General features: G+C 40.9%; 2 protein-coding genes and 1 long non-coding RNA gene across 6 annotated transcripts; 2 read left to right on the top strand and 1 right to left on the bottom strand.

The window, feature by feature from the left end:
• The first annotated feature begins 108 nt into the window (after positions 1–108).
• Positions 109–6,793, top strand: LOC100832324 (interleukin-1 receptor-associated kinase 1). 4 transcript variants are annotated; one of them, XM_010233523.3, is made up of 18 exons: positions 109–383; positions 765–894; positions 1,057–1,318; positions 1,415–1,643; positions 1,776–1,926; positions 2,257–2,619; positions 2,735–2,777; positions 2,885–2,976; positions 3,262–3,310; positions 3,473–3,588; positions 3,684–3,726; positions 3,821–3,912; positions 4,091–4,139; positions 4,358–4,428; positions 4,526–4,645; positions 5,421–5,509; positions 5,744–5,789; positions 6,493–6,793. In XM_010233523.3, the coding sequence occupies exons 1-18, from the start codon at positions 307–309 to the stop codon at positions 6,574–6,576; spliced, it is 2,106 nt and encodes a 701-aa protein (XP_010231825.1). In that variant the 5' UTR covers positions 109–306; the 3' UTR covers positions 6,577–6,793. The 4 variants fall into 4 exon arrangements, with proteins under 4 accessions (XP_010231825.1, XP_010231826.1, XP_014754214.1 ...); XM_010233524.3 differs by having other exon boundaries at positions 2,927–2,976; XM_014898728.2 differs by having other exon boundaries at positions 768–894.
• On the bottom strand, positions 6,703–7,337 carry LOC112270656. Its single transcript, XR_002963037.1, has 2 exons — positions 7,071–7,337; positions 6,703–6,964 (listed from the first exon to the last, which is right to left on the bottom strand). It is a non-coding gene; the product is annotated as an uncharacterized LOC112270656 (long non-coding RNA).
• A 1,757-nt stretch (positions 7,338–9,094) lies between these two features.
• LOC100832636 (formin-like protein 6) lies at positions 9,095–20,885 on the top strand. The gene is made up of 20 exons (XM_010233525.3): positions 9,095–9,406; positions 9,566–10,308; positions 10,458–10,679; positions 10,762–11,518; positions 11,596–11,715; positions 11,794–12,748; positions 12,834–12,960; positions 14,243–14,314; positions 14,682–14,780; positions 14,872–14,913; positions 15,729–15,809; positions 15,907–15,957; positions 16,029–16,110; positions 17,238–17,332; positions 17,846–17,917; positions 17,999–18,115; positions 18,282–18,350; positions 19,637–19,703; positions 19,992–20,452; positions 20,640–20,885. The coding sequence occupies exons 1-19, from the start codon at positions 9,334–9,336 to the stop codon at positions 20,300–20,302; spliced, it is 4,155 nt and encodes a 1,384-aa protein (XP_010231827.2). The 5' UTR covers positions 9,095–9,333; the 3' UTR covers positions 20,303–20,452; positions 20,640–20,885.
• The last annotated feature ends 362 nt before the right edge of the window (positions 20,886–21,247 follow it).

The raw sequence follows: 21,247 nt of genomic DNA on the forward strand, positions 1-21,247 counted from the left end.
AAAGGGTTGGGCCGTCCTGCGCAGTGCCAAGTGGCTCGATCACGCACTGAGAAAAGAAGCAAAGAGTAGGGCTCTACTAAAAAATATATATATTCGAAGTGGCCAAGGCGGCCAGGGCAGCCGCCCTTATCCGGTCTAATTGACCCCCAGGAACCAACCCACCTAACCCCTACCATTGACAAACCTGTCGTTCCTAATCACCACCGATGAAATTGGACAATTGGACCGTCGACCAGCCTACGTTATACTTGATCACATCGTCTTGGCCGGGTCGGCCTAGCTCCCCTCAAGTCAAGGACCAAGGAAATGGCATCTCCTAGCTCCAACTCCGATGGAGACCTGCAGGAAGGCCTTCGCCCCTGCAACTCCAACCCCATCTCCAGGTTAGTAGTACCTATACTTCTCTCTGGGATCGATCAGTACTACCCGCTCCAGAGATTCCCATGGTGGTGTGTGCTTTGTTCTTGCTAGGTCAAGCTAACCGGCCACATGAAATTTGTCTAGTCAACATTTTAGTTAAGGCTTTTCATGGTTATTGTGGAACTGAGGACTTCTTTGAAATCCTATTACTATTCTCTTTGGTGGTATATACTCCCTCCGTCCCAAATAAGTGACGTTGATTTGTATAGATTCTTATGCAAATCCATGACACTTATTTCAGGACGGAGGGAGTACAACATATATACTCCCTCCGTTGGCTTTGATTGCTCCAGTGTAGTATGTTCTCTAATTTGCCCAGCCTTAAGGGTTTCCATTTTTACCAGCAGAGACACTGACATGGATAAGAAGTTACAAAATGCAGCAAGCCTAACATTCCGATTATTACAAGAAATCACAGATAATTTCTCCGAGGGGCGAAAAATTGGTCAAGGTGCATATGGAACGGTTTACAAGGTAACATGACACACTTATTTCGACATATGAATACGCGTTGTCAAGCAAAATATTTTCTGTATGTACTAAAAAATGTGACAACCAGCCAAAGAGAGCCTTATACATACTTGCTTTTGTCTGCTTTCAAAATGATATGGAATGTTGATGATTGACCTTGAGTAGGGGGTGTATGACAACGGTGAAGAGATTGCAGTGAAGCTGCTCCATAATAACATGCAAGGAACCGATGATGGGCAATTCAAACGCGAGTTTGAAAACCTTATGAGGCTCGAGCATCAGAATGTTGTACGGTTAGTTGGCTACTGCTACGAAACACAACATAAACCTATGCTGCATGAGGGAGAAACCATTTTTGCTGACGAGATAAGCAGAGCTCTCTGCTTTGAGTATATGCCAAATGGGAGCCTTACAAAGCATATTTCTGGTACGAGAGGCTTCTCCTCTTCAAGTGTGCTATATGGAGTATTTAGCATTTCAAGAAAATAAGATTTGTCTACATTTATATTTCATTAATTTGCAGAGGAATGTGATGGTCTTGACTGGAACACACGTTACAAAATTATCAAGGGGGCTTGTGAGGGATTAAAATACCTTCATGAAGGATTCAAAGAACCAATTTACCACATGGACCTAAAACCTGACAATATACTGCTAGATGAGAATATGATGCCAAAACTTGCAGATTTTGGTTTATCCAAGCTCTACGATGGAGAACAAACCATGATCACACAAACTCTTATGGGAACAGTGTAAGTTGAAAATGCCTCATGCAAATGAGTTACTTTGTGTCTTCTTTACAGCCCAAACGAGTTTTTCGTAATGAAACAGAATGTGCTTGTTACATATTTGTTGTATTTGTCATTGTATGATTACATGCACAGTGGATACTTGCCACCAGAATACTTATTTGAACACATAGTCTCGAAGAAGTTGGACATATTCAGCCTGGGTGTTGTGATTACAAAGATAATTGCAGGACCTAGAGGCCCCTCCAGGAGGGCTGAAATGACTCACCAAGAGTTTCTTGATCAAGTAAGAAATTCTATTTCCACTTCACAAAATCAATCGATTGTTATTTTAATAAGTACTGTGATATGTTTTACGTTACCCTTTCCTTAAATATCGGTGTATTTCTTGTTCAGAAAAAACATGTTTAATGTTCCAACGCAAAACTAGTTTGCTGTTTCCTCTATCCACCTAACAAATATTCAGAGCCTCGAGTTTTATTTCTAAGTGTGTACTTTCCGACAAGTTGAGGGACCAAAAACATACTTGTATCCTCATTTTAGAATAATTGTAGTCAATCGCTCAGTCTCTCAAATGGAGGATTTATCATCGTAGCTTTACGCTTTGATTTCATAGGTACATGAAAACTGGAGGAAGAGGTTGCAGGAAACATGGCGTGCTTCCCGAACACTAGAAGCATACTGCGAGCAAGTGAACACATGCATTGAAATAGCACTGGGCTGCATGGAAACCGACAGGCACAACAGGCCCACTATAGTGCATATCATCCATCAACTGAACAAGACTGAAACTGTGATTAAAGAGTTGAAAAATGACCAAGGAGCTGAACCTTCTGGAGATGAATATGCAGCTGCAGACCCGCAGCCACTCCCAATCCCATCCATATATGGGCTAAGAATCACAGGTGAAGCTTTTCCTGGAGGAAAACTTCAAGCAAGTGGGTATTCCATCAGTGGGACCACAAGTGTTGTTTTCCAGGTGCGCTTTATAGTTTGAGGTTCAACATATTGTGATACTATGTCAAATTCCTGCCTTTTTGAACCTGTTCTAGTCCATCATAATTTCCATGTTTGCAAAAAAATCGTGCATACAGTGGGTTCGCCATTTGGAAGATGGATCGGTATATAACATAGAAGGTATCATACTTTTCACTTGACTAGCTGCTAGGAGGCTTTTATTTATTTACTTCATTTTGGTGTACTATGAGAAAACTTGAGATAACCATTTTTATTCCCTGATGTAGATGCTGCGTGTCCCACATATTTAGTTACCGGTGATGATGTAGGTACTTTACTAGCCGTTGAGGTCCAGCCTCTAGTTGACCAAGAAAGAAAGGTAATCCTCTCATCTGATCATTTTAAGTGGAATTTTGTGTTCAAATTGGAATCGGTTGCTTGGTCTGGTTTTGTTCACAGAGCAAATTCTATAGATTGAGAATCATATGCTACATCGATATGCTTTTGGTTAGGATTTATCTCTGTATCCATTAATACATTAGTTTGGCATGGCAGCTATAAATAGTTGTTTGTTTAAAAATTACCAAAGGTTTGACCATTGCAGCTTTCAGTGGAACGCTTATAATATTCAATCTTATCTGAAGCATTTTGTTTTGTTTTGTAGGGGGAGACCGTGAAGGTTTATGCTAATGAGAAAAGAAAAATTATGTGGGGTGAGTTGACTGGGAAGATATAAAGCACTTCCGTCTTTGAAATGCATGTTTTGTTAGGACTTCAGAGTGATGTGTCCGTAGAGGGAGCTGAAAGCCTGAAACCCACATTTCAGAAGAACCTCCTGAAGATGATGACTCACTTTTTCTTCTTCTCGAACGCAGAGAATGACTCATTGCCATCCATAGATGGATTAAGGATCACAGGTGAAGCTTTTCCTGGAAGAGAACTTACAGCAAATGGGTATTCCATCAACGGGACCACACTTTGTAATTTCCAGGTGCACTTTATAGTTGCAAATATTATATTCTATCAAATCTATGTCTTTTTGGACTTGTCGTCAGTTCATTATAATTTCCATGTTTGCAAATGCAGTGGGTCCACCATTTGGAAGATGGATCCGTAAGGTTCATAAAAGGTACCATCTGCACTAGCTGCTAGGAGGCTTTTATCTATTTTTATTGGGTGTACTATGAGAAAAATGAAACTGACATTATCATTCCTTGATGTAGATTCAACGAATCCCACACATTTAGTTACCGATGATGATGTGGATACTATACTAGCCGTTGAGGTCCAGCCTCTAAATGAATGGGGTAGAAAGGTCCATAAATCCTCTTGTCTGATCATTCTTAATTGGAATTTTTTGTTCTATTTTGCACACTGGAATCGGCTTTTGATTAGGATTTTCTCTCCTATCCATTAAGAACTAAAAAAGGTTGATCATTGTAACTTTTAGCAGGGACACTCGTAATATTTAACTTAAGTTATTTTCTTTGTAGGGGGAAATCGTGAAGGTTTATGCTAACGAACAAAGAAAAATCACTGACGGTGAGTTTACTGAGAAGATGTTTGTCTCTTTGGTTCAGAGCATAAACTTTTGTAGTTAAAATGCATGTTTTTGTTTTAATTGATGAATTATGTGAGCTCCATGCCCCCTAAAGAGTTCCTGAAATAATCTCCATTCATTGTGATTGTTGTTTTTAAGTACAACACTGGAAAGTATTAGAAGAAGCATGTTACTGAGTACAGAATCATTACTTGTGCAGATCCTGAAATGAAGGAGCTTATCAAGACAAGCCTTTCAATTGGGCATGCCTCTTATGAAGTTCTGCTACCCGTATGTTTTGTCTCTCTCTAGTGGTCTGTCAAAGGCTCGAACAATTATTGCTACAGTTCTTTAATGTTATATAACCACTGAAACATTAATTTTGCAGGTTAGATATTTAGATATGTGGGAACCTGCTGTATTGGCAATAAAGAGGGAAGGTTACAGCATTAAGTGTAACGGACAGCGTGGTGTTGTTATTACAGAGAAATTCCAGCAAGCAACAGCTGTATGGTTCCCAAAAATCATTGTCCTTAAAATTACTCTGTTCTTCCTTCTGGTTATACTCCGCCCACTAAAAACTGTCGTTTCCTGGATGACACCGCTCACTTCCTGGATGATTTGGAAACACCGGAATGATTGTACCTTCGAGGAAACTAGGGTGTGGGTGAGCGTCGGCGCTTTGGGTCTTAGGGTTGCCCTGCCTTCATCGTGGGACGTTCACTAGTTTCTTTTTCGTTATGTTTGTCCCAGCCGTATCCGCTTGTAAATACTGTTCTACCTTTTCAATATATTGAGACGCAAGGTTCTTGCGTTTTCTCGGGAAAAAAACTGTCATTTTTGTGATAAAATATTTTAAAATATCATTACATTTGTAAATAATTACGTATTTAGTTTGGCTGCATGGAGTTTATGTTAGTATATTAATAATAAAAGGTACATTCGTAGTGGTACAAATTTTAGACATTTAGTAGTTCTTGCAAATTTAATAAAAATGATTGGTCAAATTTGCAGGATCTCAACGATAAAACATAACACTTCTTTTTGTGAGAGAGGAAAGTGATAGTTAGTTTTTCTTTATGCATTTTCTTACTTGTCGGTTCTCTGGGGTTTTAGTTGAATTTTGCAGTGCGATTGGTTGTTTAGTATGTTGTGATTCACAGGGGACAAGTAATGTTCTGACATTTACTTGTGGGTTCTCCGAGGCTTAACTGAATTTTGCGTTGCATTGCATTTTCTTACTTGTGGGTTCTGTAAGGTCTAACCGAATTTAAAGTTTACAGATCAATATTCCATATGGGCGTCCTACTGAATTTTCAATTCAATCTGCTGATGGTGCTGAGTATAATCTCAAGCCTGCCGAAAATTCCCCGTGAGTTTGAAACTATTTGCTTCCATAGATTTTCTGCAATCTACACTATTTGTGCAGTCGTCCATTGAGTAACATTTAGTAGTATCATGTAATCATGAAAACTTCTTGTTGGATGTTATTGAAAGAATAACAGTTTATTGCGGTTGTTATTTGTTTGCATATTTATATTTAGAAATTAGAATGCACAAACTGTACGGATTGTATGTGCTTCGTGTCAGTTATTTGAATTTGCAGGTCACGAGATTTCATTGTTCAAATACTGAGGTCGTTCAGAATGCAGGTATGAGTTGATGGTCTAACATTTTGTCTCTTGAACTTGTTGGGATGCTAAGGATATTAATTCTTGAGGCATCTGCGATGCTAAGTTGATGCGCTTGGAGTTACTCCCTCCGTTTCAAATTACAATATGTTCTAGCTTTGTCATACATCAAACTTTGTTAAATTTGCCTAAGGTTATGGAAAATATATTAATATCTAAAATATCAAATAAATATACTATATATGGTTACTCGTTCCAAAATATAAGATGTTCTAGCTTGTCCTATGTCAAATTTATTAAAGTTTGACCAAGTTCATAGAATAATCTACCAACATCTACAACTATAAATTAGTTTTGTTAAATTCGTTATGATATATCTTCGTAATATACTTATTTGATATTGTAGATATTAGTATATTTTTCTATAATTTTGGTCAAATTTTAAAAGTTTGACTTAGGGAAAAACTAAAATACCTTATATTTTGGAACGGTTGGAGTAATTTAGAGTTGTAGGTGTTTACAGATTTTCCCATAGATTTGGTCAAACTTTAAGAATTTGGCTTGGAACAAATCTAGAGCATGTTATAATTTGGAACGGAGGGAGTAGCAATGTCATGTGTTTTCATAGGATCTGATGGTACATAGTTAGCAGTAAGAAGTTTGCCAAAAAAAATTGTTTTGTGGTATGTGATGGAAAGAAACGAAGATGTGTTTTTCTTTGCAGGCTGTTCAGAATGGTAAAGGAAGAAGAAAGGGCAACTTCTTCATGCAGAGTAGAGTAGAGCGTGGCGAAAGTGTTTCCTTGTAGCTAATTATGTTTGGCTCGCAGTTCTTATGTGTAGATTTTTATTTTATCTTGAGAAAACCGGTTGGAGCACTGACTATTCTATTAGCACAAGAGAAACCACAATTACAAGTGGTGAAAAAACTAACATTGGACAGCACTAAAAGCCTGTTGGTTAATGTCCTCCATTGTACTTGTACAGCAGTAAACCTGATCGTAAAGAAAGATATCCAATTTTGTTTGTTGGCCTTGTTATGCAAGTAGGAATTTTGAGCTGATGGTAATAGAAGTTGCTTGTCTCGTGAATTGAGAAGGAACCTTTGATGCTTAGTTAGATAGTTGGCTACTGCTAGGAAACTCAACACGAACCTATTCAGTAATTTCGTTTGGCGATTCAAGTTGCTGAGAATTCCTGGATTAGAATAATCAGAAATCAGGCTCAAAACTCAAAAGCATTTCCACGCTATCGAATTCTAAACTAGGCAAAGGGAGGGGAGGGGCGGAGGCAACCGACTTACCGCGAAGGAATTAAGCCGGCCGATGTGCATGTGCGACGCCGCCGCTGGAACGCCTCGCGGCAGATGTCGCGTTGACCTCCTATCTGCCGCCGACATTGCCGTACTTCGCCGCGCTCCCCCTGCCCTCCCTACCCCCGTTTCCGCCGCCTAGCTCTCGGCTGGAGCACCGCAGGAACGCTAGAACACATCGCGCCTCCGCCACTCAATGGCTGGCTGCTCGCCGCAGTCTCCCCGCCGCCGCCGATGCCAACCGTCGCGTGGGGTGTTGGGCCGTGAAAGAGTGGGCCGGTCGAATGGAGACTGGAGAGAGGAGAACAAACGGGCTTATGCATTCAAACAACCAAGGCCTTCCTTCCTGCATCACGCTCGAGGCGGTGCCATGCTCCTCGGACGGCCTGGGCCCGGCCCATGCTTGATTTTCAGAGGGACAGACTGCATATCTAGGACTAAAAAGGGTTCTGGATTATATCGCTGGAATTGGTCGGTTTCCCTTGCCTCTTTCCGTCGTCTCGGCGTTGTGAGGTAGGAAAACCTTGGATCTTCTTATGCGCATTCAGAAGTATTTAGTTTCACGAGTCGTGTGGTCTTCATCGGCAGCGTCGAGAATAAATTTTATTGGTTTTTTTTTGTTGCGCCAGTGCCTTCTAAAAAAAATCGTATACATTTGATCATTCCATTTGTCAAACCGGATACATATAGTATACGGCATATATGTAACATGTCTGGTTACCATTGTTTGCATCATATCAGACTTTGTCATTTCGGCACCCGCACCCAACCTTATTGTTCTACTCTCTTTCTCTCCCACGTTAACAAAAAAACATATGTGATACCTGTAAAAACACGATAGTGTGATTAAGACGACGGTTTTCTCTTATGTGTTGCACATCATCTAGATAAGACAATGAAAACTTGTTATTTCGAGCCATACTGCACATATATATCTAGTTGTCGTCGTTAGCATCATATCAAAATTTGCCATTTCTGCACCTGTGCTTAGCCTTCTCGGTCTTTTCTCTTTCTCCTCCAACTCAACAAAACAAAAACAGGCACCGCATCTAAAGATATGCATAGTGGCAAAAAGGACAGTTTTCTCTTATCCGTCGGACGTTTTATAGGAAAGACAATAAAAACTTGTTATACCGAGCCATATTACATATATGTATATCTCCGGTGTCACCGTATGTGTCGTATTGAAAATTGTCATTCCGGCTCTGTGAAATCGCGCGGGGCCGGGCTTGGCGATTTGGTCTCCGGTGACGATGATGTCCCTTAGATAGTTAGGTTTGCTTTGGCTGTAATCTAAAACTCCCCCTCTCTTGTATCTTCTTTCTGTGTTTTCGTGTACTTCCTTCGGTTGTTTCGTCAAAAAAATTTTTGTCATTCCTACACCACCGAAGAGCCAAAACAGCACTCTCAGTCTTCTCGATCTTCTTTTCTCACCCCTTCGTCTAGACCGAAGACATATGTGTAACAAAGGACATGCTTGCATTGAGGTAGAAAGGTAAGCAAGACAATTCTCTCTCACTCATCTCATGTCATCTAGATATATAAGATAGTAGAAACACGCCGTAATCAGACGCATCGTATACATCTAGCGTCACCGTGTCACGTCTTTCGCTCTTTCGAAATCAACGACTACGTCATTTCCGAAAAAAAAGAAAAATCAACGCTACACAAATGTGGTCAGGATGCATGCAAGCGAGATCTCACTCGAAGATTTGTGGATTAGTTTATGAGCATGATATATGCGAGATCCAGCTTGGATACTTACTTAAATATCCTAGATCTGGGTATGTAAATTAAAATCTTGGCATCATCTTACATGCTTTAATTGAAAACAATATTGGCACTGTAGGAGATATACTTGTATGATGCTAGTTCTGGGCTTTTGTGTTGGTGTCCCCCCAGCACGTGCTCGCTGAGTCGCTGTCCCAGGAAGCAAAGCCTGAGAAAGAAACAAGTCTTTTGTTAACACAAGACCGAGGGAGCTAGCGCCCACTAGCGTAGCGTGCGCCACCAGACAGAGCCGACCGACCCGACCGACCGCCCGACCGCATACAAACACGGCAGAGATATCTTCTCTTCTTCCGCCACCTTCTTCCCTCCCTCCCCACCGATCCCCAATCCCCTTCTTCCCCACGATCAGCGGCAGCCAGCCGCCGCCGCCGCCGCTTTCTCAAGCCGCAAACCCTAGCGACGACGGCGCATTGCCCTTGCCCCCCCTCCGCCTCGGCGCGGATCTGGCGGCCGCCGACGCCGCATGGCGCTCTTCCGCAAGTTCTTCTACCGCAAGCCCCCCGACGGGCTCCTCGAGATCACCGAGCGCGTCTACGGTGCGTGCCTCTCTCCGTTGATTCCCTTCCTCCTCAGTCACCCCGTTCGTCGTCCTAGCCGCCGCATTTGCTTTCGCCATTTCCGGCAGTGGCGCATATGCGTCGTGCTTTGCAGGGTTTCTTCAGACAGGCGTCCTCAACGCCGTGTGTTTTGCGCAGTGTTCGATTCGTGCTTCAGCACCGACGTCTTCGACGACGACGACCGGTACCGGCACTACATCGGGGACATCGTCTCGCAGCTGCGGAGCCACTTCGCCGACGCCTCCTTCATGGTCTTCAACTTCAGGGATGAGGAGTCGGACCCCGCGCCGCCGCACTCCCAACCCCAACGCCAACCCCAGAGCCTGCTGGCCAGCATCCTCTCCGGCTACGACATGGTGGTCATGGACTACCCGCGCCACTACGAGGGCGTCCCGCTCCTCACCATGGAGACGATCCACCACTTCCTCCGGTCCGCCGAGAGCTGGCTCTCCCTGGCCCACCACAACGTGCTCATCATGCACTGCGAGCGCGGCGGCTGGGCCGCGCTCGCATTCATGCTCGCCACCCTGCTGCTCTACCGGAAACAGTTCATCGGCGAGCAGAGGACGCTCGAGATGGTCTACAGGCAGGCACCCCGCGAGCTCATCCAGCTGCTCTCGCCGCTCAACCCCATGCCTTCACAGATAAGGTACCTGCATTACATATCTCGGAGGAACGTGAGCTCCGAGTGGCCGCCGGGCGATCGGCCGCTTACCTTGGACTGCGTCATACTGAGGAACATCCCGGGATTTAATGGGGAGGATGGATGTAGGCCGATATTCCGTATCCATGGGCAGGATCCTCTGTTTGGTACAGATGACAACCCCATGGTTCTTTTCTCAACACCAAAGAGGAGTAAATACGTTCGGCTTTACAAGCGGGTGAGCTGTCGACTACTTTCTTTCTGTTGGAGAACTGGCAGAATCCATCACGTTTATCATCTCTACTTTCGCTACTAGACGTGCGATGAACGATGTATTTGCTTCGCTATTAACATGCCATTCTCACCTTTTCTTTTCGTGCTACTCAGGCAGACTGTGAGTTGATTAAGATCGATATTCACTGCCATATCCAAGGAGATGTTGTCCTTGAATGCATTAGCGTTGATGCTGATCAGGAACAAGAAGAGATGATGTTCAGAGTCATGTTCAACACAGCATTTATCAGATCTAACATTCTGATGCTTAATCGTGATGAAATTGACATAATGTGGGACGCTAAAGATCGATTCCCGAAACAATTCAGAGCTGAGGTATGCAATCCTTATTGCAGTCAACTTATTCTCTATACATCGTGCAGAAACTAAATGTATTCTTTATCCTGTGTGGTTATAGATTCTTTTTTCAGAAATGGACACTGCAGATCATTTTGACCCCATGGAAGCGGCAGGTATAGGAGAGAAAGAGGGTCTACCAGTCGAAGCATTTGCAAAGGTTCAAGAGATGTTCAGCTTTGTGGACTGGTTAGATCCGAAAGGGGACGCTGCAGTCCAGTTTTTCCAACGGCTTACTTCATCGGAAAATATACAGCTGAGGCATGGGTTGGTGTCTCCAGGCAAGAAAGATTCAGGCATTAAAACTGAAACAGGGCAATGGGACTTTGGTTCTCCAACCAACAAAGAATTTGACAATGCTCCAAACAAACCAAGCAATGCTGAACACTCAACAGTCTTGGCCCTGATGGATCCGGTCAGCATTTCTCAAGGAAAATCAGGAAATTCCATTGTTCATAAGGAAATAGCACGTATAGCTGACATCAGTACCAAGCGACCATCTTCACAGGAAAAGCCTGATGAGCAATATGGCCCAGTACAGTGCTCTTCACCCACTATGATCATGTCACAGCGGTTTCCAGTTTCTAGGTCAAGTTTTGCTCTTTCTAGCAACTCATCTCCGAGATCACTTTCAGCTTCCCCAAGATTCCATAGTTCACCTTCAGCCCTAGGAATTACAGCTTTGTTGGAAGACCATGCTGCATTTGGAGGTTCGGAAAATTGTGGTTCAACCATAATCGCACCCACAATATCAAATCTTTCAAGTGCCACGATCAAAATTCCATCAAAGGGATCACCAGGACAACATTCAACAACAGGTTTGCTCAACAGTATTCTTTTGTTGTATGACCATAGCCTCGTGTTTCCTGCAGTCTTAACTTTGATGATATCGCAGGTACTCCTGTTGTAACAGAGGGTACACCACCACCACCTCCTCCTCAGACATCAGCGCCGGCGTTGTTGGTGGCATCTGATGCTATTATGATGTCTGAGGCAACGTCTCAGAATCATTCAGGTTCAGCTGAAATGCATATTCATATATTTTACTATTGTAGATTTTCCGTTTCTAATTAAAGTTGTTCCCCTGTTGCAGGTTCCAGTAACATTGTAAAAGATTCGTCACCAACTTCTCCTGCTCACCATCCACCTCCATTGCCTACTTTGCCGTCATCTTCCAGTTCTCCTAGTATTCACTGTCATCCAGCTCCCCTGGTTGCCCCTACTTCAACTTTATTCAGTCCTCCAGCACAACCATCACCCCCACCTCCATCCACCCCTAGGCTTTCTCCTGTTAAACCTCCCGCATTGCCCCCACCTCCACCTTGTGCTCCTACATCCCCTGTTAGACTATTTCAGTCTCCTCCATCTGCACCTAACTCCTCTCCCAGCAGACCTCCTTCACCGCCTGCACGTCCGCTAGTTGCTTCTACTTCACATGTTGTTGGACCTGCTGCACCAGCTCCATCTCCACCTCCACCTCCCCCGTTCGCTTCTACACCATCTCCACTTCCACCACCAGCATCTCCTTCATCGGCTTTTCGACCTGCCGCACCACCTCCATCCCCACCACTTGTTTCTACTTCATCTCCTGGTCCTCCTGCTGCACCACTTCCACCACCTTCCCCAACATCATCTGCCATTAGATCTTCAGCACCGCCTCCGCCTCCGCCTCCACCTCCAGGAATTGCTTCTACGCCGCCGCCGCCACCACCACCCTATGGAAATTTGGACATATCATTGGCATCTCCTCCAGGTCCACCACCACCTCATGCTCCAAGCTTCTCAAAGGGTGCCAGCTATCAGGGTTGTGGATGCAAAGGAGCTGGCAGTGTAGTGCCTCCACCAGCACCTCCTGGTGGTAATGCTAATTTCTTTGGTACGAAGGGGCGTGGACCTGCACCTCCTTCAGGTCCAATGTCTAAGAGCCTTCAATCTGGCCAGGCTACATCTAGAAGGTCCAATTTGAAGCCACTGCACTGGGTGAAGGTAACACGAGCAATGCAGGGCAGTCTCTGGGCGGAGGGGCAAAAAGCTGAGGAAGCTTCAAAGTATGTTTCTAACACCTCGACTGCCCAATTAGTGGTCATGCATTGCGATTTTCAATGCTAATGCATCTTCTTATGACTTATGCAGAGCCCCGGTGTTCGACATGTCAGAACTAGAAAATCTTTTCTCAACTGTTGTACCAAATTCAAATGCTAGGAATTCAGATAAGTCGGGGAGTCGTGCATCTGGGACGAAGCCAGAGAAAGTTCATCTGGTGAGTTGTTTTAGCATATGTAGCACATGTTTTTGCACTCAAATTGTTCCAGTTAGTCTGTAAGATCTTCACTTCTTTCATTAATGATTTTATTTTGATTATCTAACTGTCTTTCCCTATGGTACATATGACTTCTTATGTGTTGTGCTGCGAGTTATTTTGGTTCGATATGGCTGTTATAGCTTTCTCCTCTCAGCACCTTTATGATTTATGTTAGAGCAGTTATTGTCCTACCTGTCCTTTCCAGTAGTTTGTTATGCTAGGTACTAGTTTGGCTACCTACAATGTTCTTTTTTTCAATTATTATTATTAATAGAAGGGCTGGTGACAAAGCTTGAAAAGCTGATGAACATTTGCTGAGGAACCTTTTCAGCTTGTTACCTTAACGCACTGAGCTAAACCCTAAACCATAAGCATGAGAGCTGCTTGTTAGCTTGGTAACGTCCAATTCATTTGAATTAACAAGAGAAATAGTACTATTGAGTATCAACAACCCAATTCAAAAAATATATATGTATTAGCCCAAAGCCCAAGCACAATATCTTTGTGAATTTTATCGACTTTCCTGGGCTTGCATTCTTATTTGCCGACTGAGGCAGCTAAATTGTTTGTTTTTATTCGCTTTGATACCTTCGTTGTTACTAAAGCTCATCACTTCATCAGTAAGGTGAATTGGTGTCCCTTTCATCCTAATATTTCACATTGTATATTCTTCATTTATCCTGATTGTTAAGCCAAACTGTTGAATATATTGTATCCTTGTAGAATCTGTGAAATGAATGTGTATTCTCAATTTGGTATGCTACCAGGTTTATGTTATAGCTGTATAAGCTTGACCTTCATGCTTTATGCTAAGTTGCTAATAGTTACTAAACAGATTTTTTAATCAACCGTTAATCTCGTATTTATAAGACTTCAATAAGCAACTATTGGCTGCCGCTTGCATATATCAGAAGTTAATCTGTTTGGAGTAGCTTAAGATTTATGTCAGTTGTGCAGTATAATGTGCATTATATTCTTATATTTCACCACAAAATCAGCCATCTCTTGATAAATGCTTGCAGCAGATGCATGTTAGAACATGTTCAGTTAATCAAGATCCTTAATTCCTTAGAGTTTGATGTGTGGTTCCCAGTTCTTTATGTTCCTTTCCTTCGTGGCCTGTACCATCTTGGCTAATTTTGCATGTCATTGCACACATTTGTAGTTATTGTTTATGCCTCATCATTTACTTTGTGTTACTGTTTGCGTTTTCACTAACCTAAGTTGTTTGCTATCATAGATTGATCTTCGCCGGGCTAACAATTGTGGAATAATGCTTACAAAAGTCAAAATGCCCCTTCCAGACCTAATGGTAAGCTGATGGGCAATTAACTTCTGGCATCATCTAATAAACAATTCGTTATTATCTGAATATCCGAAGGCATTTGATGTTGTTATTAGTCGTACAATAAAGCATATATATTTGAGACAATCTTATTTAGATAATCCATTACATGACGGGCACTGAGTTTTTGTAGGGAAATGATGGTAAGAGAGTGGAATAGTTGTAAGTGATTAACCATTTCTTACTTCTGGTGAAGCGGTGATGCCTTTGTTTATCGATTTACCATAGAAATGACCTGAAATAAATTTAAAAATGTGTGTAATTGGGTTCTTTTGGGCAGACATATACTCTGTATTTCGTTAATGATACCTACCCATTTTCACTTTGTATGCAGAGCGCTATTCTTGCTTTGGATGATACTATCCTAGATGCTGATCAGGTGGACAATCTAATTAAGTTCACTCCAACTAAAGAGGAAATAGAACTTCTGAAGGTAACTAGGTTACTCAGGCAGTGGTGTTCATTTTTTTAAAAAGATCAATTGAGTTCTAAGTTTTCATTATGCATTGTTGTAACCACTACAGGCTTACAAAGGAGATAAGCAAGTACTTGGTGAATGCGAACAGGTGACTTGCTTCCTTTCAGTTTGCATTCCAACTTTATTACATCTTAAGTGAAACTTGTACTCCCTCCGGTCCATGGGTGGGCCCAGCTTTATTCAAGGGTATTCAATTGAATACCCATCAAATTTTGCCAAAAAAATGAATATGTATACTATGTATTCAGTATGTATGCATGTAAATAAGATTTGGGACTAAACTCAAGGGTATTCCAGCATTGAGTGTAAAAATGGACTACTGCATCTCTCTCTTTCCTCCTCCAAGTTGGACCAATGGTCCAGATAGGACTTTGGATCGCTGAAAACCGAACTGTATGCTGTACGACCTTTATTGATGTCGGTCTACACCTCGTCTCTCCCCGCCTCCTTCTAAATCCCCAAACAGACATGTCTCTGGTTCTAAAAACCTAGCGACTGCTCCTGCCTCCTAATTTACTCCGCTCCTCGGTGTCCCCGCATTTGGGTTGGCTACTGCTCTATGATTCGGTGGTTTCGCAATTCTGCGGTTTCTCATGTGCGCTGCGTTGCACACAAGAGAACAACGTGTCTGATCAGATGCAAATATTTGCAATTTTGATTTAGCAAATTTTTAGAACAATTTTGAATACCCACGGTCAGAATCCTGGGCCCGCCCCTGCTCCGATCCATAATAAGTGTCGCTGATTTAGTACAAAGTATGGATCGGAGGGAGTATTGTAACACAAACATATCTGTGCGGTGGTATCCTATAATGTCCATGATTGATAACTTGTGAAACACGCTTTCAATGATTATCTTTTGGTTAATCGTATCTAAGATACAATGTTCTGCTTTGTGCTGCAGTTCTTCATGGAGCTTATGAAAGTACCTCGTGTGGACTCTAAGCTGAGAGTTTTCTCATTTAAGATTCAATTCCGTTCTCAAGTGAGATAACTGATTCCTTTTCTTGCTACAAGGAAACTGTATTGTGTTGGTTGGCCTTTTTGGTATTTGTATTTTTTAACAGTGAGTTTTTTCTCAGGTTTCTGACCTTAAGCGAAATCTGAACATTGTTAACTCATCTGCAGAAGAGGTTAATACATTCAATTGTTAGTATTGTGTAATTAAGATAATGCATTTCATAGTTTGATATGATGCTCACAGATAAGGGGTTCGGTGAAGTTGAAAAGGATTATGCAGACGATTCTTTCTTTGGGAAATGCATTAAACCAAGGCACTGCTAGAGGTAATCAAAGTTATAAATGGGTACTTGTTCTCGAGACATTTAGTTAACTACAATTTTGTATTTATAAACATGCTTTTCCCAGCATGAGGTAATTATGTAAATATCCGGTGGCACCACTGTTCATCCTTATTTGACTACTATATGTAAGTTAAAATGAATGCCTTTGAAATGAAGTTTTATAATTGTTAGTTGTCGCCATAGGTAATCATATTTCACTGTAGACTCACTATTCACAATGAAATGCTATGATTGACATTGGTTTATCCTCGTGTAAAAAATATCTACTCCATGAATACCATCAAGATATGCAGCTAAGTGTCAAATCAGCCTGTAAAAAGAACGGTGGTTGTAACATTTTTATGACTTTGTGGAATTGCTGAAGACTAATCTTAGATTCTGAATGCTTGGTGAACTAATGTATGCAGGCATAACTTGGTGGCATCTGAACTAGTTGCCCAGTATGAAAATAATTATATCCCACAGAACTCTTAAATCAAATGACTGAAGCAGTGCATTTCCATCATAATGTGAAGCCTAATTAGTAGTTTAAGTGCTTCATTTCAAAATGGTGTGTGCAGTCTCATGTATGAGTTGTTGACCAATATATTGGCTGTGAAGTTAACATTGTTCATTTGTGATTTGCAAATGTTAAGTGCAGTTACCAATTAAAGTACAAAGTTTGGAATATAACTATATATTCCTTTTCAAGTTTATACAGTTTGGATTACAATGAAAATTATTTTGATGTTTGAATAATTTCATGTAGGCAATGGTAGGACTTTGGCACTTTGCATGTACATCAGCTATATGACCTAGTATGTGAATGTTGGTGCGCAGCACGAGGCTAACTAATGAGCACTAGCTAGATGCCCATTTTTTTTTGGAGGTCTGGCTGTATGAGTACTAGTAATATAGAGTACTACGCACCAATTTGGTTGGAGTTTGTACTATATATTGTATATAAAGACTTGTTTAATTCTAAATAAAAATAAAGATACGAACTAATATCTTTTCTTCAGGCCATTAGCTTGTTAAGAAAACATGTAGGAGTAGTTTTTTTATCTTATAGATTGTTGGTTGCCCAGCTTTTTCCTGTCTGCACTACAGCTCCTTTTTGTTCGTTGTAGGTTCTGCAGTTGGTTTCAGGTTGGACAGCTTACTGAAACTAAGCGATACACGTGCATGTAACAATAAGATGACCTTAATGCATTATTTATCCAAGGTATACATCTGTTCATATGTACATGTAGATAGTTTAACGCTACTTTTGTTATTCGCTTGCAAGAAACTTTATGTAGTTGCATAGATCAGATAAAATATATAAGTTAACATTGAATGTTTTCCAGTTTTAGAATTCAAGTTTAAATCATCTCTGCTAACTGGTTATATCAGGTTTAGGTAGCTCAAAATTCCTGAGTTACCCAATAATTTAATGGATAAACCTTCTCGTTCAAATTCAACATTAGCATTTTTCCTTCTACTTCTAGAGTCCGTAGAAATATTTTTCTAATAATACTGGTGTAATAACCACAGAACTGAGAAGCTTGGTTTTTCTTTTCGTGTTGCTTACTGTTTTGCGCCTTCTCGGTGTTTATCTTCTGATACATAATCATGTGCATTTTAATATATGTTTGATAAAAAAACAATTTACAAATACAACTAGGTTTTCTGCATACGAAGTCTGAATACTGAACCGTAGTTGATATGCTTGAATGACTCAATCATGTCACTGCAGGTGCTTTCTGAGAAACTTCCAGAACTTCTAGATTTCCCTAAAGATTTGGCTAGCTTGGAGTTGGCAGCAAAGGTATTAGATTTGACGGAGTATTTGGTGTTTTGTCTGCTTCAGATATTGACAACGCCAATGATCCATTTGGACTGGGTGCAGATACAGTTGAAGTCTTTAGCAGAGGAAATGCAGGCCCTAAACAAAGGACTCGAGAAAGTGGAGCAAGAATTAACTATATCTGAAAATGATGGTCCTGTGTCGGAGATCTTTCGCAAGGTAACTGCAACCGTTGTGCTTTTCTCCTGCAATTATGCTTTAGTAAATATGAATTATAACTGTTTAACTACAATATAAGTATGTGTGTTGCCTACTTAATGGGCAATTTTTTCTTGAAAGTATTACCATCCTGATGATTCATCTAATTAAGTACCTTTTTTGGCAGACACTAAAGGGTTTTCTCAGTGGTGCTGAAGCTGAAGTTAGAGCCTTGACTTCACTTTATTCTAACGTGGTATGTGTATTTGTTTGAGCAAATTTGATGTCTGTGCTATAACACCCTGGCTGTTGGTGGTAGCCTGTGTTTGTACATTGCAGTAGTGCTGGAATTAGTCCTGCATGTAGAGTTTAGGTATAGGCTGACAGTATGGGATCTTAGCAACCAAACTAAAAAAACTCAACCTGCAAAGGGGTAAGCCACCCCCAGGCATTTGCATTACGAAGAAGACCATCTCACGCAGGTGGAGAAACCCCCGAAACCCTGCCCCACTGATACACAGCGGCACCGAAGCCCCGTGTGAGACCGGGTCCGGGCGGGCCTTAGGTTTATGCTTAAGGCGTGGGACAGACGTGGGAATTTTTTAAACAAGCCTGAAATTCGCTCCCACGGGGAGTCGAACTCAGGACCGGAGGAGTGCCACTAGAGTTCTTCCCTTAACCATTTGTGAATTTTTTCAGTCTATGCTAAATTTGTTAAATGTTTTTTATCTCATATTATTAGTTTCTCAATCTTATAATGTTTTTTGGCTTTTACCAATTCAATTTATGAATTTCCCCAGTTTTTGTAAATATTTGAGATATTTTGTTATTTTACCTCTACGAATTATTTACTATCACAAATATGCATTTGATCCTCTTTTTTTTGCACATTTATAAATTTTGTGTTCACTAAGTGTTTTTGTATTTGACTATGTAAAAGAATTTGCTGCGCTTGTTTGCTGCCATATGGTAGTATATTCAACATGGGAGTAACTACACCTGGTAGTACATTGGGTTTTCCCTTGAAATATTTATTAACATATTTTATTTGTGGCTGGAGTATGTTGATTGCAATTCTTCAGGCCCTTTTTGGACCATCGGAATTTTTCCCCATTACTTTAGGGGTTGAGAAATTTCATGTGAAAATCTATCGAAATTCATGTGTTCCAAACATGCTATTTTTTCCATTGTTATTTTGAATTATTTCCCTTCGCCAAAAATTGATCAGATTATTTACTTCTTCACTATACAACATTTCTTTTGTTTGTTCAAAGTGATGATTTTCACTGCAATTCTTAATAACATGAAACTTCATTAACTCATCTGCATTAGTTCGACTAGGATCTCAGTTAAAAAATGTTTTTTTGTGGGGTCAGTTAAAAAATGTGTAGTTGGAAAGGATCGAAGTGTGGTGCTACAAGGGACTTATAAATTCTGATCCTCTTTTATAGAAGACAAATAGAGAGCTTGGTACCCAATCATTTATGCAATTTAATCATCGTATTCTTTATAATAAAATAAATCTAATTTTGAACCCTGCAGGGTAGGAATGCAGATGCTCTAGCACTTTATTTTGGAGAAGATCCAGCACGTTGTCCGTTTGAGCAAGGTGATACTTAAATGATTTCAATTTCCTTAAATCTTTTCTGGACATTGGTTTAGATTTGTTGTGACTTCCGGGTAGAGTACCAATAATAAATTCTTACGAAAAGCACGTTGTCCGTTTGAGCAAGGTGAAACTTGAATGATTTCAATTTCCTTAAATCTTTTATGGACATTGGTTTAAATTAGTTGTGACTTCGGGGTAGAGTACCAATAATAAATGCTTATAAAAAGAACTGATACAATCCCTTTACTCTTAATGAGTTCTTATAGAAAGTCTCATGTGCTTTTGCAGTGGTCACGACGCTCCATAATTTTGTGCGATTGTTCACGCGTTCTCATGAAGAGAACTGCAAGCAGTTGGATCTTGAAAAGAAGAAAGCTCAGAAGGAAGCAGAAACAGAGAAAACTAAGAAGGAATCAGAAATTGAGAAAGCTAAGCTCAGTCATTCAATTAAGGAGCTAGACATTGCACAAGCCCAAAAGGAAGCAGAAACGGAGAAAGCCAAGAGGGAAACGGAAAATGAGAAAGCTAAGCTCAGTCATTCAATCAAAGAACTGGACATGGCACTCCAATCACAAGCACAAACGGCCAGTGCCAAATGATCGACCTGTTTTACCAGATGAACCTGGTTCTTGCTGCTGCCTTGTGCTTTCTCTCTGGCAGAAGCATTCCGGATATCTTGTGCTGGGTATATTAGTTAACAAGGATACAAGTAAAACCGGCTGCAACAAGGCCATCTATCTAATGTATTGGTAAGTATCCTAGACTTTTGCGATCTCTCTAAAGCACATTTCGTTTGCACAATCTGCAGAGTTAATTTCAACAACTAATGTCTGCACTTCACTTTGGGATAAATTGTGTTCATCTTCGAGCTCATCTTCACTTTGGGATAAATTGTTTTCATCTCTCAGAGCTCATTCAACTTCATATTTTCTGCAGCTATACTTCTAACAGAGCGGTTCAGGATGAATGTCATCCCTGGCAACAAAGCTGTATAGTTCTAACAAAACTATAGGTTTTCTCTTTCTGTCTTGGTGCTAGTTTTGGCCAATGCCTTACAGTTACAATTTTATATATTTATATGTAGCTAATGTTCAGCGAAATGTAAAATAAAATGTCTGGCCAGTAGGAATGATTGTTGACTTAAGCTAAGGCAATAAAGCTTGTGCATGATTTCATTGGTCTCGTTTGCCTGTCCCTTGTATAAAGTTTTGAAATGTTGACTCTTTGTGTGCCCAGGATGACCACGTTTAGTTTACTGGAAGGAGCAAGTACTCCCTCCGTCCAACAAAGGATGTCTCAACTTTGACTAAATTTGAATGCATCTATATACTAAGTCATGTCTAGATAAATCCAAATTTTGACAAATTTGAGACATCTTTTTTTGGACGGAGGGAATACAATTTAATTGGAAATGTCCACCAGATAAGAAAAACAGTAAACTGTTGTTGGTTGTGTGTGTTTTGCTTTTGTTTTCTTGTTGCACTTCCACATCGGTCCATACATCCCTCGCTATATAATGCGATGTAAAAAGCTTCTCTACCGTT

The sequence above is a fragment of the Brachypodium distachyon genome, chromosome 2, assembly GCF_000005505.3.
Source record: "Brachypodium distachyon strain Bd21 chromosome 2, Brachypodium_distachyon_v3.0, whole genome shotgun sequence".
Taxonomy (NCBI): domain Eukaryota; kingdom Viridiplantae; phylum Streptophyta; class Magnoliopsida; order Poales; family Poaceae; genus Brachypodium; species Brachypodium distachyon.